Consider the following 15,377-nt stretch of genomic DNA (forward strand, 5'->3'; position numbering starts at 1 on the left):
TTCATTATTATTGCATTATTCCTGGGAGATAACATACTTATAATTTTAATACCAGAACTTTTACTTGTGTCATCTTTTAAAGAAACTAACATGTTGCCACCATTGTCAGATGAGTTGCTGTACACCTCAGCTCTATACACAAAAATATATAACTGTACCCAGTTTATACATTAAGATCCAGAAAGATCTAACGAAAAGTATTGTTTGGCAGCCTGACTTGGTCCAGATTCAAAGGTAAGTTTTAAAAAGCTCTAAGGAAATTGAGGTATTTGTGATGCATAGGAATTCCATTGAGAATAAAATTTACTATTATAATTCCTTCATTACTCAATGTTACTGAAAATACTTGAATGAAAGCAACTTGATTTGTCTACCCAATTTTACGCATTGATTTACATTTGCTTTCAGCAATTGACAGTAATGTTTTATAAATAAATCATTTCTGCAAGTGACGTTGCAATAAATGTTAGCTTTCCTCTTATAATGACATTTGTCCTTTTCTTCTTTGCCATGGGTTTTGGTTTTTTCCCCTATTATCGTCTCTTTGGGGGTTTTATTTTTAAAAGATTGCATACCACCAGAATCTGAACAACAATAACAAAAACCTAGTACCTTCTGGAAGTAGAATTTACTCTTTTGCCATTGGCAGGCAAATACGCCATGCGAGACCTGGTCAACCGACTCCCCGGCGGCAACGGCCCCGGTGTCTTGTCTGATGAGACCATGGCAGCCATCTGCTGTGCTCTGCACGAGGTCACCAGCAAAAACATGGAGAATGCGAAAGCCCTGGCCGACTCGGGAGGCATAGAGAAGCTGGTGAACATAACCAAAGGCAGGGGCGACAGGCAAGTCTGCGGCAAGGAGGTGCAAGTAGTGCTCTTATTCCTGAGATTGTCCTGTGATGAGGCCTATGTTGAGGATACCTTTCCTATTGGAAAGGATTTATTTTTGCATTTCTTACATGCCGATAAGCTAAGCAGTCTCCAGCACTTACAACCTGCTATGCTGGGAGAAGTGTTTTCTGTTATGGGGCCTTTTTTTGGTTTTCACTTTATTGTAACACCCTCACTCCTACATTGGTATTTGTCTCTGTCTTAGTCTGTTTGTTCTGCTATAACAAAATGTTGTGAACTGGGTGGCTTATAAACAACAGAAATTTATTTCTCACAGTTCTAGAGGCTAGGAAATCCAAGATCAGGGCACCAACAGATTTGGTGTCTGGTGAGGGCCCCCATTCTGGTTCATAGATGGTGCCTTTCAGCTGTCCTTGCATGGTAGGAGGAGGGAGAGGTCTCAGGCCTGTTTTTATAAGGATGCTAATGCCATTCATGAGGGCTCTACCCTCATGATCTAATCACCTCTCAAAGGCCCCACCTCCTAATACCATCACCTTGGGGGTTGGAATTTCAACATATGAACTTTGGAAGGGACACAGACTTTCAGACCATAGCAGTCCCTAAAGCCACAACCGGTCGTGCCAACTCCTGGAAGAACTGGAAATGCCAGGATGAGGAAAATCTGGGGGGCACCATTTCCCTTGTGCCCTTGTCTCTCTGCTCCAGGCCTGAGTGCCTGTTCTGCAAGAACGTCTTCTTGAATCCCCAGTTCTGGAATTGAGTTTTCTGCCACATACCCAGAAAGTATTAAAATTACTGCTCTGCAGCAGGGCTGCTGTGTGGCCTCAGGATGTGCCCCAGGCTTGGATGGCGCATTTCCCTTTGCTTCTGCATGATACCTCACTGATGAAGCAGGAAGGAAGGACTAGAGAATCAGTGGTAAAAATTGAAGGCTGCTTGTCATGGAGCTGTAGCAGTGACTATAAGTTTGCCTTAGTATCAGATCAGAGAAATGGTAAGTAGGATGCCTGGTGCCATCTCAGAACAGCAGGACAGCAACCTCACTGAGCCACAGTACCATGGCAGCCCTCTCCCCCAGCCCCCTGCTTTGCTCTCTCCATAGCGCTGATTTCCCCTTGCTGTGGAAGTTACGTCTTCCTCTTATACCTGACTCTTCCATAGCAGGGATTTTTATTTTGGTTCACTGCTATATCCTTAGCATCTAGAATAAGCCTGGCCTGCTCATAACAGGTGTTTGGTGAATATTTATTAATTGGCCAAATGACAGTGCTGGAACTCACATTACATCTCATCTTTATACTTTTGAAGGAGTTTCTAAAATATAAGAATAATCTAAAACCATATTCTCATCTCCCAGAAACCACACCTATCAGCAGTAATGATATTTCCTTTCAGTCCTTTTTTTAAATGTATTTTTTTCTATTTAATTAGTAATAAATGGTTATAGTGGGTGGGGAGGGCTGGGAAGGGGAGTGAGTGGTACCGTAATCACTTATGCTCTTAAAATGTCGCTGGACAGCCTGCACTTGTGAGCAGCATAAGAAGAGGCTGAGATGCTGAGCCAGTGCCAGAACCTTTGCATATTAAGAAAATTGCTACCCAGTCTAATCTGTTTTTCAAAACCAGAGATTCGGAAAGTCCTGGACCAAATCAAATTGTCTTCTAGCTCCACACACTTAACTTCTTTCACAAGTACTTACTGCCTGCCTGCTGTGTGCCAGACGCTGTTCTCTATGCTGGGCTTGCAGTAGCAGACAGGTCGCATGACAGCCCCACCCGAGGTAGCTTACGTTCCAGGGGCGAGGTAGACGCAGACAAGGTGCCAAACGAACAGAAACGCATGGAGCATGGTGGGTGGTGCTGAGGGGCAGGGCGCATAATAATGTCAGGGCGGGTGGTGGGCCATGCTGGGGAGAGGGATGCTAGTCAATGAAGGCCTTGCAGAGACCGTGCCTTTTGAGCATAGAGCTGGAGGAGGCAGGGAAGGAACAGTGCAGCTCCCTGGGGGAAGAGCATTTCAGTTAAAGGGGGACATCAAGTGAGAGAGCCCTGAGAAGCTAGAGGACCTCGTGTGCTTGAGGAACAGAGGGAAGCCGGTGGGGCTGGAGCAGAACCAATGAGGGGTATAGGAGGCCCACCCCAGCGTGGTGATCTGATGGCCTTAGCCAAGGCAGGGCACTGCATCCCCTCTGCACTTACCCGTGAAGCTACTGACTTAGAGCAGCGGCTCCCAAGGTGAAATACAGTGACTCAGGATGAGGACTGCAACTTGACCTTCGGATGTAACAATATGGAGGCCCTATGTTTAAGAGAAGGTGGGATGGTGGAAATTAGAGATGCAAGTACATAACTCTTTCAAGGAGTTTTGCTGCAAAGGAGAGCAAAGAATCTTCCTTGCTTTTCTCATGGGTCAGGTTTCTGCTCATGGAATTTGTGTCTGAAAATATGTAGTCTGTTTTTGTCAAGGCATATCGCGGGCACAGTCTTGCCTGGTCGAGTGTTTGAGTTGTCATCCTCCCAGGCAGCTGTGGAATCTGCCTTTTGAGCCTCATCCTGCTGCCTAGCACTTAAAGACAGACGGGTGAACAAAGCAGCAACGGCCGGGCCCAGCTGAGAACAGGGTGGCTATGTGGGGCAAGTGCCCTGCTCCCCCAAATCTGTCTTCCAGAGGCTGTCTTGGGTGCCTGAAATTTCATCTGTGTTTATTTCTTTGGGGGTATTTAGCTATTGCTTGTTCCATAGTCCAATTTGGAAATAAAAAGGTTGGAAAGACTTTGAGTGGATTGGCTTTACCTGGCTCTGCTCACCTAAACCCTCAGAATCATTAGCAACCCACGTTCTGTTGTTAGGGGCTGAGGAAGTAGCTCACCGCCTGCTCCCCTCCCTTGCCCTCCTCCACTTCATGAGAGTTTAATTGGGAAGATAAGGAGTAGAAGAGAAAACCAGATTTTAGATCAGGTGTATACATTTGAAGTCAAACTGTCAATGGAGTCTTAAGATAGAAGAGTTCAGTTGTCCTTAGGGCTAGCTCTGCAAGCACTGGCCCAAATGTAGAGATCTGAGGGCCTTAGCCGAGGCAGGAAGTCCCCTCTTCAGTTACTGGTGAGGCCACTGACTTACAGCAGCAGCTCCCAAGGTGAATCCAGTGACTCGTGGTCGGCTATGCTTAAGCAGAGCACCAGCATTTGCAAAATGTCCTCAGAGAGGGGAAATAATATCTGTGACCATGTTTTCCAAATTCAACATTAGAACACACATTAGTCTACTTAGAGGTATGAATGATAAGGCATTGGAGGTATTTAGATGAAGGCTTAATAAAGAAGGAGGGATAAAACATACTCACTTGGGAGGGTCTCCAGACACTCAGAATGTAGAGTCACGGTTGCACGAATCCCAAAGCCCCAGTGAGATCAGTGGCCCTCAGTAAAGATACGGAGGGAGGTTGGGATTGACACCTACAGAGATCCTCAGCTCAGGTTCGTCCCGGCCACAGCTGCTCCACAGAGCTCACTGCCTGATGGCCTCACTTCAGTTCTTGCCACCTCTTGTCAGTTCCGAACCTGATCGACTCCCAGGCACACCTGGTCCCTTTGTGTTGTGTCCTGCAGTAGCCTCCATCCCTGTGGCCCTGAGAGCCATGGCCTGTTGGCCACTGATTTTCATCCTGCACCCTTCTGAGTGGGGCTGAGGCTGTGCCACCCACATTCATTAATATCCTTGCTCTCTCCCTAGATCATCTCTGAAAGTGGTGAAGGCAGCAGCCCAGGTCTTGAATACATTATGGCAATATCGGGACCTCCGGAGCATTTATAAAAAGGTAACCTACAAGAATAGCTCTGGCATAATTAGCATTCATCAGAGCACACTCATAATCATTTATTGTAATGAAATGTCATTATTCATTTTGAGAGGTTTCTTTTTCTCTTAACTCTGCAGGATGGGTGGAATCAGAACCATTTTATTACACCTGTGTCGACATTGGAGCGAGACCGATTCAAATCACATCCTTCCTTGTCTACCACCAACCAACAGATGTCACCCATCATTCAGTCAGGTCAGTGGGAAAACACCACTCCTTGGCGAGAACCTTTGTTTGACAGAACATTGTTCCCCAGCCAGAGAAGATCAAACATAAGCTGGTTAAGCCTGTCATCTCCAACACTACCCATGCAGCAGAGAACCTTCTGTAGGAATCACACACCATTATAAAGCACAAGCCCACTTTCTTCCTTCCTTTTTAAAAGTGTGTACAATTTTACATCAGCAACAGCGCCCCAGGCCCTGCCCTCAAGTCTGCCTCACTAAGTGTGAGAAGGGGCCCTGAAACCTGCAGTTGACAGACTGGACAGGGGATCGGGGTGCCCGAGAGTGGAGGGCCACACTTCGAGACGCACTGGGTTATGCCTGAAAGTGGCTGCCCTGTATGCCAGCTGGCCATAAGGTTGGAATCTCCTCCAAAGTGAATTTTTTTAAGTTTTCTTAGTGAAACCTTTTAGAAGCACGGTCCTTTAACAGAGGACCTTTAAGGTCTTCAGATCCGCAACCTGGGAGAGCTGCCTGCTTTCCAGTTAAACCTCCTTCCTCTGCAGACCCCCAGCATCTGCTGCTAATGGAAGCAGGCGTTACAGGCTGGGTCTGTAGGAATTCCTTTTGATTTTTAAGTTGGGAATCCTGGCAACCATACTACCTACTTCTTTGTAATGTTTAACTTGATGGAAAGAATGTTTTGAGATTCAGACTAAATTTTTTCACATGTAAGGGCAGATTATTACTGCCACGCCAATCAGTCCTATAAATCTAATTCTTTCCAAAATGAGAAAGGAAAAGTAATAAGTATCTTATTTTTATTTGGCTTTAAATCACCCATTTGGACTTTTAAATATTATCTGTTTTATTCAGCAGTGCTACTGCTGGCAGTCTTATTTCTCATGTGGACAGATGTGGCCAAAAAGACTAATATACATGGCCAGTGGTTCTTGCCACATAATTGGATGTCCCCTCTTGAACTAGAATTTTTTTTAATTATCTGTGCTTGTTGTGTATGGTATATATCTTAGTTTTTAAATTATGGGTTGCTTTCTTGAAAGAAACCTACGTGTCTGGTTTTTAACATCCTTGCTAAGCTCCCAGGTATAGCCTGAAACTGCTTGCTTTTAGAAAAATGCTCAGAACCTTTTAGGGTGTTGGGAATAGAGGTGCCAGGGAAATTAAGAGGTGTGGCTCTATAACAAAAGGCACATAGACAAGCAAAGGATAATTTTAGATTAGTACGAGCTTGTCCAATCTGCGGCCCATGGGTTTTATGCGTCCCAGGATGGCTTTGCGGCCCAACACAAATTTGTAAATTTTCTTAAAACATTATGAGATTTTTTTTTGTGATTTTTTTTTTTTTAGTTCCTCAGTTATTGTTAATGTTAGTGTATTTTATGTGTGGCCCAAGATAATTATTACTCTTCAGTGTGGCCCAAGGAAGCCAAAAGATTGCACACCCCTGGATCATTAGCACATAGTTACTGAATAGTGACCTTGTTTTCAGGACCCCTTAAATATACCTGCTGGACAGTGTTGGCTAGCCCCATTCAAATTCCTAGGTGCCTTTTGGGATTCTAGTCAGTGGTAGGGAATACTCCACTTCTGCTTCTCCAGTTATTCTAAGGGCTGATAATTCATCCCTTCACACTAGTGTGGGATCTGCTTCTGGGCATGTCTGATGCCTTGCTGATGTCATTGGAGGCAGGCGGGTATGCTTTCTGTCCTACCTTCTGGAAAGTAAGCAAGGTGAGCAGCACATAGACATTGTCCATACATGCTTACATGTTTAACACTGAGCAATCCTATGTCAGTGAGATGACTTTTTAGGAAAAGTATTTCATTGTCAGTCTTCCTCTGAAAGCATCAATTTATGCAAAACCACTGGTGTCAAGGTTTGGGGGGCTGTTGCTTTCAAGTGTATCAAGTGAATAAGTGGCCACTCTTATTTGAAATTAACTTTAGGGGAAGCAAGATGATTTTTTTAATGAGAAAAAGAAAAAAAATATGTGAAATGTTTCTCTCTTCCTTCTGTGCCAAAGTGTCCAAAAAGAGTCCTAAGGATAGATACGGTGTTATTAGATGTTGGCTGAAGCTGGGGTAAAAAAGTCCTCTGGGCCTTTCCGAGGTCAGAGCTTAGCACCATGTGCATTTCCTAATGAGCCAGGCTTACCGGGTTTAAATTGTTTCCTTGATCACCATAAAAAGAATTATAAATTTTTACAGAATGGGTGCTCTTATTCAAACATGTTTAGAGATGTGGATATTTTAGAAATAATTAGAAATCAAAACACACCATAAAACTTCTGTTGGCTGAAGAGCTATACATAAAGGATAATAGGTGGGTATTTTGCAAGCAACTGAACTGGGATCATAAAATAACAAGTATAACTCTTGCATGGCTAGTAAGTTATTATCACTCAGTTTCAAAGGCCTAGTCAAGACATTGAGACAGACTAGTGGGGAAAGCTGCATGATCTCTACACTGTGCCTCTTTAGCCGGGCAGCTTGCCCTCCAGCTTGAGAGTGAGCCCCGGTGTTGACTTTGCTGATTTGTGCAGTGGCAGGCCTGCATGCAGGTCGCACTTGTGGTACTTGGGTCTAGCTGCTCTTCCACTCCCAGCACCTCTGAGATATTTTCAGCACCAGTTGTGTGTCATTTCTAGTTACTGACCTTTGTGTTTCTGGAGAGGATTTTCCACAGATACTGATGGTGATTTCTCTTTCTTCCCCTCTTTCTCTCCTCCTTTGCCTCTCCCTTCAGTCGGCAGCACCTCTTCCTCACCAGCACTGTTAGGAATCAGAGACCCTCGCTCTGAATACGATAGGACCCAGCCACCTATGCAGTATTACAATAGCCAAGGGGATGCCACACATAAAGGCCTGTACCCTGGTAAGACGCCAGTTGGGTGTGTGATACAGTCTCTTGAAAAGCCGCATTTCCAGGCACTTGGCCAGTGGCCTGGGAAGTAGCCTGTGCTTGTATTGAGACAGTCCCCCAGCAGCAAACCATGTTCCAGTCATTCCCTTTCCTACATTGGGAATTGTTGCCTTTTCTGCTTGTTTAAAGTAAAACAAGCATGTACTTGTTTGTATGTATGTATGTATGTAGTTGTACGGTGGCCACAAATAAAAAGAGGGCTGTATCCAAATAAATCATTTCTGGCTGCTCACTGGCACAGTCCCTTTGCTCCGTCCCCTCCTGGCTCGAGCAGTCTCTGTGTTTTCCACATGCATCAGAACCGTCAGCCCGGTGTCGCTTTGCAGGGGCCACGTCTTCTAGACTGGCTCATCTCTTAAATTCAAACTAGAGAATGGAGATCAATTTCATTTGCATTTTCATGGAGAAGAGTTTGAATAAATAGCAAAAGGTATAATGTGATTCTTCTCAAAGTGATTATTTTTTAAGAATAACAAAAATAATGTTACATAGTGTTAATATTTTTATATCCTATTCAGAAAGATGTGCATACAATTTATTTAAAGGATACCAGCCCAAAGGGTTACTAAGATTTCATACTGTTCCCATTCTCAACCGTCTGGCAGATTATAACTACTTTAGATGTTCCAAATAAGTCAGTGTGAGCTACCCCACAAAAAGTACTCTTTTCTCAAACCTGTCTATTAAAAATAAATAAAAGCTGGTGGCAGCTTTACTCCTGCTGGGGGAGCAGTCTCCATTGTACTGTTGTCTTTGAAATTGTGATTTCACAGGACTATTTACTAATCGACTGTTGTTACTATGGCAATTAATAGCTCAGAAAATTGCAGATGCTACATTTCAACACCAAGCTCTGTGCAAAAGGAAATGCACGTACCAACTGAAGTGCATGGTTGCTTCCGATTTGCAGCAGCCTGCTTTATCTTACAGATCGCCTCTTTAGCATGCATGCCCTTCTGTATCTTCTTCGCTTGCTTCAATAAACTAATTTGCCTCAAGTACGTTTCATTTTCCTCATTAAAAAAATAAAAATCTTTGCTAGCCTTAACAATAATGGAAGGGTAACATCATCAGGAGTCTACTATGGACTTTTGAAGACAATTATCTCATTATTACCAAGTTCCTTTTGTATTAAAACATCCTTAAATGCCAGGTACAAGACTGTGCCTCCATTGTTTCTCCTTCCTTGACCTGAGATTTTGAATCCCAGTTGTTTGGAAGGCATGGGGCTTGTTCGAATATTGTGTTTTGCTTCTCCTCTCTGACCCACTGCTGTAGCTCAGAGCCCTGGAAAAGGAGTGTTCCTCAGCTCAGAATCCTGTGCTGCTGTCCAAAGCCATCTGGAGAAACCCTCCCACGTATGAGCAGAGCTTGAGCAGGAACCTTTGCGCATGGGCTCTGCGCTGGCATTGCTTTTTGGGAAAACACACGCGGCCTGTTTTTGCCATAGTTTTGCTATTAGCCCCCACCAGCCCTGAGGTAAGCAGCAGCCAGGCCAGATCCAGGGACCCTGAGCTGCTACCTCTCCCAGCCCTCATTGGCACTGGGGAAGACAGGCCCTGTTGGGGACAGTGCTAGCCCTAGTGCAGGGGAGGCCACCCAGCCAGCCTAATGGACCAGAGTAATAAGCACTAGTTTTAATTTCATAAAATATTTTCTTACAGGCTCCAGCAAACCTTCACCAATTTACATCAGTTCCTATTCCTCACCAGCAAGAGAACAAAATAGACGGCTACAGGTGAATTTGCAATATCATTTTTACAGAAGGCTGGTTAGCAGTTAACACAGTAAGGGGTCCACGTCGATTGACTTCCCAGAGCTGGGCCAACACGGCAGGGTCCTAGATGCTTTCCCTGGGGATCTTCACTCCTTGGAAACTCACCCGTGGTTTAAGCAAAGCATTTCCACGGTAGCCTCACGTTCTTGAGTATCCACATCGGTACTGCTGAGACCACCGTGCCACTGATGGGGACAGCCAAGAAGTTTTTAGTTCATGTCTTTTGCCCAGCAGTGTCCTTTTCCCACTGTTTTTCTGTTAAGCTCTAAAATCTCTTCCAGCCTCTGGGTGAGGGAAGGTTGGTAAGCACACTTCATGCCCTCATCACGTTGTTCTCTTTAGTGTATACCTCGTTCTCCATCTCGCCCCTCCCTGTCCAAGCTCCACAGTTTAAAAACACTGAGTCCATCGCCAGGTCTGTTTGTCTCAGTGGTCAAGGTGGACTCAGCCTCTGCCGGGATGGACCTCACTGTGGGAGAGTGGGATTGGTGGTTATAACACACCCAGGCTTTGCTTTCATGAAGGGCCTGCAGTCAGTCTCAGGTCCTTCCCGGTGCCGTGGCGAACGTGGACCATCTGGTCTCTCCTCTTCCCTTTCAATGACACAGAGCAGCTGGAGTTTCCTAAAACAACACTGTATCCTGTCCTTCAGATAAGGATGTGTTCTAAGACCTCTCCTTCTCGTCATCTTTTCTCTGTAGATGGAAGAAAAAGAACTTTCCAAGTTATTCATAATTTATGCTATAGTTTTTCAGTCAGGAAAAATAGACCAGAATCATAACTCTGGCTTGAAAGGAGAATTTAGCTCTGAAATCCTTATAATGTTAGAATGCATTGAGTTCCAGGACCTGACATTGGTTCCTATGTGGTAAATTTGTTACATCTTACTAAGTAGGGGGATTTGGGCATAATCAAGAACATAGACATGATAGCCATCACAATTTGAAGAAATTAATGTGAGGTCAAAGCTAAGACCGAACAAAAGGAAATGGAGAGCAGTGTGCCCTGTGTGGGTGCCCACGTGTGCCTGGCCTTGCCCACTTACAGATGGACTTAGCCCTGGCTTGGGGAAGCCTTTTCCTCTAGAACCATATTTGCTCATGTGTGTCTCCTAATTTTACTATTCTTCTGCCTTGAGATTGCTTATTCCTTTAATATTACAACTTACAGCAGAGTTTCCAAAGTGTGACTGTTGTTCACCTAGCCACATACATCTTTTAAAATGGAGGGGTGGACTCCATCTTCATATCTGAAGTAAGTGTTCTAAAAGATGGTTCGGTAATTATACAATTATCCAAGGCCCAGAAACCCAATCCTTGACTAAATTAGTGATGTGCTAATAATTCCCCTGTGTCAAACCAAATATCAAGACCATCCTCTGATTCGGCATGCCCAGGTAACAGGTCCCTCCACAGCTGAGCACACAGCAGGGCCTCCAGTAAGGAGAGGAGGTTTCTGGGGCCACCTGCCCTGAGATCTCAGGCTCTCTTGAGGCACCTGCTTCTCTAGAGGTCTTAGGACAGGAAACTCAGCAGCCTGCCTGAGAATGCAGCTTAAAATCCTTAGAGTCCAATAGTAAACACATAGTGTGCACCAGAAACAGCTTTTAACCTTAAGCTGCAAATATTGAATATTGCTTTAAAAATATGAAGCAGGAAGCCCACATTAATTTTCCTAACACATGTCTTTTTAAAAAATTGCTTTTATTTATTTGCCTTTTCATTTTGTCAACAGCATCAACAGCTGTATTATAGTCAAGATGACTCCAACAGAAAGAACTTTGATGCATACAGATTGTATTTGCAGTCTCCTCATAGCTATGAAGATCCTTATTTTGATGACCGAGTTCACTTTCCAGCTTCTACTGATTACTCAACACAGTATGGACTGAAATCGACCACAAATTATGTAGACTTTTATTCCACTAAACGACCTTCTTATAGAGCAGAACAATACCCAGGGTCCCCAGACTCATGGGTGTAGCATCAAGATGCCCAACAGAGGAACTCTTTCTTTCTAACCTTGTTTGGATTGAGGTGAAAAGTCCATCTTGCTGATTTGATGATTGAAATGTGAAAGTGAAGTGGAAGGAATGAGTGAAGTGCGTTTTTTTTTTCTTTTTTGAGGAATTATCAGGGAAGTGAGGAAACGTTTGGGAGAGGACTTTCTAAGCTCTATTTAGGTGTTAGATCTAATTACTTATAGATTCTTTAGTCTGGTGAAGGTGTGGGTGACGTGATGAGAGGTTTGAGAAATGGGTGAAATGAAATGGGGGATGTGTAGGTCAAATCAAATTAAAGATGATTTTTTTAATGTGAATAAAGTTATGTTCTGATAGTTTGTACAGAAAAAATAAAATGATTGCCCATGTTTTATTGCTATTACTAAATGTCAAGATTGTATGCTATTATGTCTTGTAAATTTCTTTTGTTGGTGTAAATATGGAAATGCCACATTGGTTAAGTGCCATCATTTGTAACGCAGTGTCACTTGAAAAGAGATTTGAAGAAACTGACAACTTCAAAAACAAATGAGAAGCCCAAGGAACTGTGAGCAATTAAAAACAAACCGCAGCACCCTTTGTCTCCACCACGCATAGTGTACTTTGGAAGCACAACATCCAGGCTGGTACCGCAGCGCCATGCCCATTCCTCGCCTCGTTCATAGGACACTTCACTGCCATTTTCTATGCACATAAAAGAAAAATAAATGTGGAAATTTCATCCTTGGAAATGTGTTCTCTATTCTTTTTAAATTTTCTGTATGTATATGGAAAAGCAGATTTAATAAACACAAATCTAACTGCATGTTGGAAACAGCTTAAATATATCCAACTATTTTGGACTTTTCCTAGTTTTATATATACTTTGTGAGATGGACCACACCAAAGAATTAAGCTATGAACTTTCCTTCTCTGACAATCTAGGTATTTTTATTTCTTGGAATCTATTTTAAATCTAGTACACTTCACGGTTTTATCATGTTTTTCTCAGACCCATATGTATATATCATCACTCTTCACCTAAGAAAAGTTATATATGGCAGCCTGGCCATAACTAAATTGATATAACTAAATTGATACCTTTTTTAGGCATCATTTTTAAGAACTCAGTAACTTCATAAGAACAGTGGTTGGGCATTTATTTGGTTGGCACCAATATAATAAATCAAAACAAATTCTAAATTATGATCTTGTTGAGTAATTCCTGGATTAGGAATGGGGTAGGGGAAAGAAGCCCCACAGTAGGGTAGGCAGAGGTCCCCATAGCACCACACAGCATTACTTGGGAGCATTTCTCCATCTGTGGAGACAATGAGGGGCACCAGGCCCAAAGTCTGAGGCCTTCTCAGGTCTTGCAGTTTCCACCCTTCAGCCCTAGCTCCTGGATCTTTGTTGGTGTAAATATGGAAATGCCACATTGGTTAAATGCCATCGTGGAAAACTAGGAACTAGTTTACCTGTAGCTGTACTAGGAAAACTAGGAACTAACCCCCATGGCAAGTCAAACCCAGAAGTGTTGTCGTAGCTCAATATACCCTGCAAGTGTAATACAAATCACAGATTAAAACATTTGTACTTATATTTGTGACTATATGGAAAGACACCCAAGAGAAAGCTGTGTTTTCTTGCCAAATGGACAGCAGCCCAAGATTAGCATCCAAAGGGAAATGGAAATACCAGTGCGAGCATGAAGGTTCCTAAGGTCTGCAAGCCGGGAGCCCTTCTGGGGCGCCTTCCGAAGAACACCCGAGCCAGCTTGTGGAGTCAACTGCCCAGCTACTGAGCCCTGGCTGCCTCACACCTGGCGGAGCTCAGCAGACAGCCCTTGTTAGATGGCAGAGGTCTCCAGATGTTCCTGAGGAACTGGCATCAGGACTTTTGGGACGTAACCACTTCAGTTTCCAATCACTGACTTCCCTGAACGTGCTATCTTCAGATCTGGGTTGAAGCTGAAGGCTCTCAGTTGGGGAATCAGGAAAACAAGGGAATCGGAGCCAGCCCAAGCCAACTGACGATAACTTTCTTTTAGTGACTGCATTAGTTTGGGGTAATGGTGTAACAGGCAGCATTTCAAAAACGGATCCAAATTTGGGTTGAAAATAACTCACTTGGGTCTCCAATCAGACCTAACAGAGCCAGAAAGAGGCCTGTACACTGGGACTGAGCAGAAGATCTAATGCCATTTAAGACTCCTCCCTTGAGACCAGAGAAAAGAAACTGCAGGCACAGCCTGAATGATACAAAAGTGCATCATTGAAGAAAAAACCAAACCTACTATTCCTTCAAGGTGTGGGAATAAACAAGCTCTGCTAAAACAAAGTTGACTATTGCTGTCCTTACGTCACTAAGTAGCATATAGAATTCAGCCCACTTCCACCCTGTTCCATAGGGTCAGGGCTGAACTCAGCCACTGTCAGTGAGCTAAACAACGGTTTCCTTACCCTGATTGCACATTAAGAGTCACCTAGACCCCACCCTGACCACTCAAAACCACAGAGGTGGAGTCCAGGTGTCAATAGTCTTGAAAAGCTCCCTGGGTGATTGCAGCATTCAGTCAAGTGAGAGCCACTTGGTACTACTCCCCATTCTCCCTCCATCCCTTGCTGCTGCATGACCTGAAAATTTAGCAGCTGGGTTTAGGGTGCGGAGTTTGCCTAGAAGAGAGGAATAGATTTGGAGTATTATCATTGAGATCTTAAACTTGGAAAGTCAGATGTGAGGTTTTTCTTTTTGCCAGAGTATGTCTTTTGCCGGCGTACACTTGTTTAAGGTTATGTCCTTTGAAGTCCATGAGTATCAGAAGTGATGACCACACCGTCCCGTAACTGTTCAATCATTAATCCCTGGCCAGTGTTCGGTTGTCCACCTGATGCTGATTCTTGCACTGAAATACCAACAGGTCACTTTATTGACTGCTGACTATGTGCTGAGAGTACCATATACATTATCATCTAACCCTCATAGCACATGTGTGACATCTGTGCTAATAGCCCATTTAACATATCCTGAAGCAAACTTGGAAGAGTAACTTGCTGAAGATCATACAGCCAGTAAGGGGCCATTAGCATTACACTCAACCACAATGCCAGTGGTTTTCATATTTAATAATTCGAGTTTCAACTGAACTTCTACGAAGTGTTTTTCATCATTGCTTTAAATTTGCCAAAGGACTCTCTATTACTACTCTAAAGGAGAAAACCATCACTTGCCGTAAACTTTGGGCAAGTGATGATTTTCTCATATACTTTTTTAGTAACCATAAAAATGAACAATTAACTATTAAACATAAAAAATGTCCATTTTTTTTAATTAGCTGGGCATGGTGGCATGCACTTGTAATCCCAGCTACTCAGGAGGCTGAGGCAGGAGGATCACTTGAGCACAAGAAGTCAAGGCTGCAGTGAGCTATGATTGCACCACTGCACTTCAGCCTGGGTGACAGAGGGAGACCCCATCTCAAAAAAAAAAAAAAATGCCTACATACCACCAAAATTTATCTTGTCTACCACCACTGGTGTTACATGAACCTCATTTTGGGAAACTTGAGTTCTGATTATTCTGATGTGTGTGATGATTTAGGTTTGGCTGATAACTCCCCCTAAAAGAATGCTGTGAGCTATGCCTATTAATATAAGCCACTAAAACAAAATCTGTCACTAGGCAACCCTCTCATTTGGGGGCCTCAGCAGTACATTTGATGTAACACTTATCCAAACCTATTGGATGGTGGTTTTATTTCCATTATCAAACTGACTTGCAAGGAAAAGACAT

At 43.5% G+C, this 15,377-nt stretch overlaps 1 protein-coding gene across 16 annotated transcripts in view; it reads left to right on the top strand.

The window, feature by feature from the left end:
- Window positions 1-12,337, top strand: part of PKP4 (plakophilin 4) — a 227,166-nt gene extending 214,829 nt beyond the window's left edge. For 14 of the 16 annotated variants that reach the window (XM_063712604.1, XM_063712605.1, XM_063712599.1 and 11 more), the window contains 6 exons: window positions 650-845; window positions 4,590-4,674; window positions 4,794-4,911; window positions 7,651-7,779; window positions 9,492-9,565; window positions 11,339-12,337. In XM_063712604.1, coding sequence (XP_063568674.1) covers window positions 650-845; window positions 4,590-4,674; window positions 4,794-4,911; window positions 7,651-7,779; window positions 9,492-9,565; window positions 11,339-11,587 — 851 coding nt within the window. In that variant the 3' untranslated portion in view covers window positions 11,588-12,337. The remainder of the gene's footprint in view (window positions 1-649; window positions 846-4,589; window positions 4,675-4,793; window positions 4,912-7,650; window positions 7,780-9,491; window positions 9,566-11,338) is intronic. The other 2 variants (XR_008522613.2, XM_063712602.1) reach the window with 2 other exon arrangements.
- The last annotated feature ends 3,040 nt before the right edge of the window (window positions 12,338-15,377 follow it).

This window comes from Pongo abelii, chromosome 11 (assembly GCF_028885655.2).
Source record: "Pongo abelii isolate AG06213 chromosome 11, NHGRI_mPonAbe1-v2.0_pri, whole genome shotgun sequence".
NCBI lineage: Eukaryota > Metazoa > Chordata > Mammalia > Primates > Hominidae > Pongo > Pongo abelii.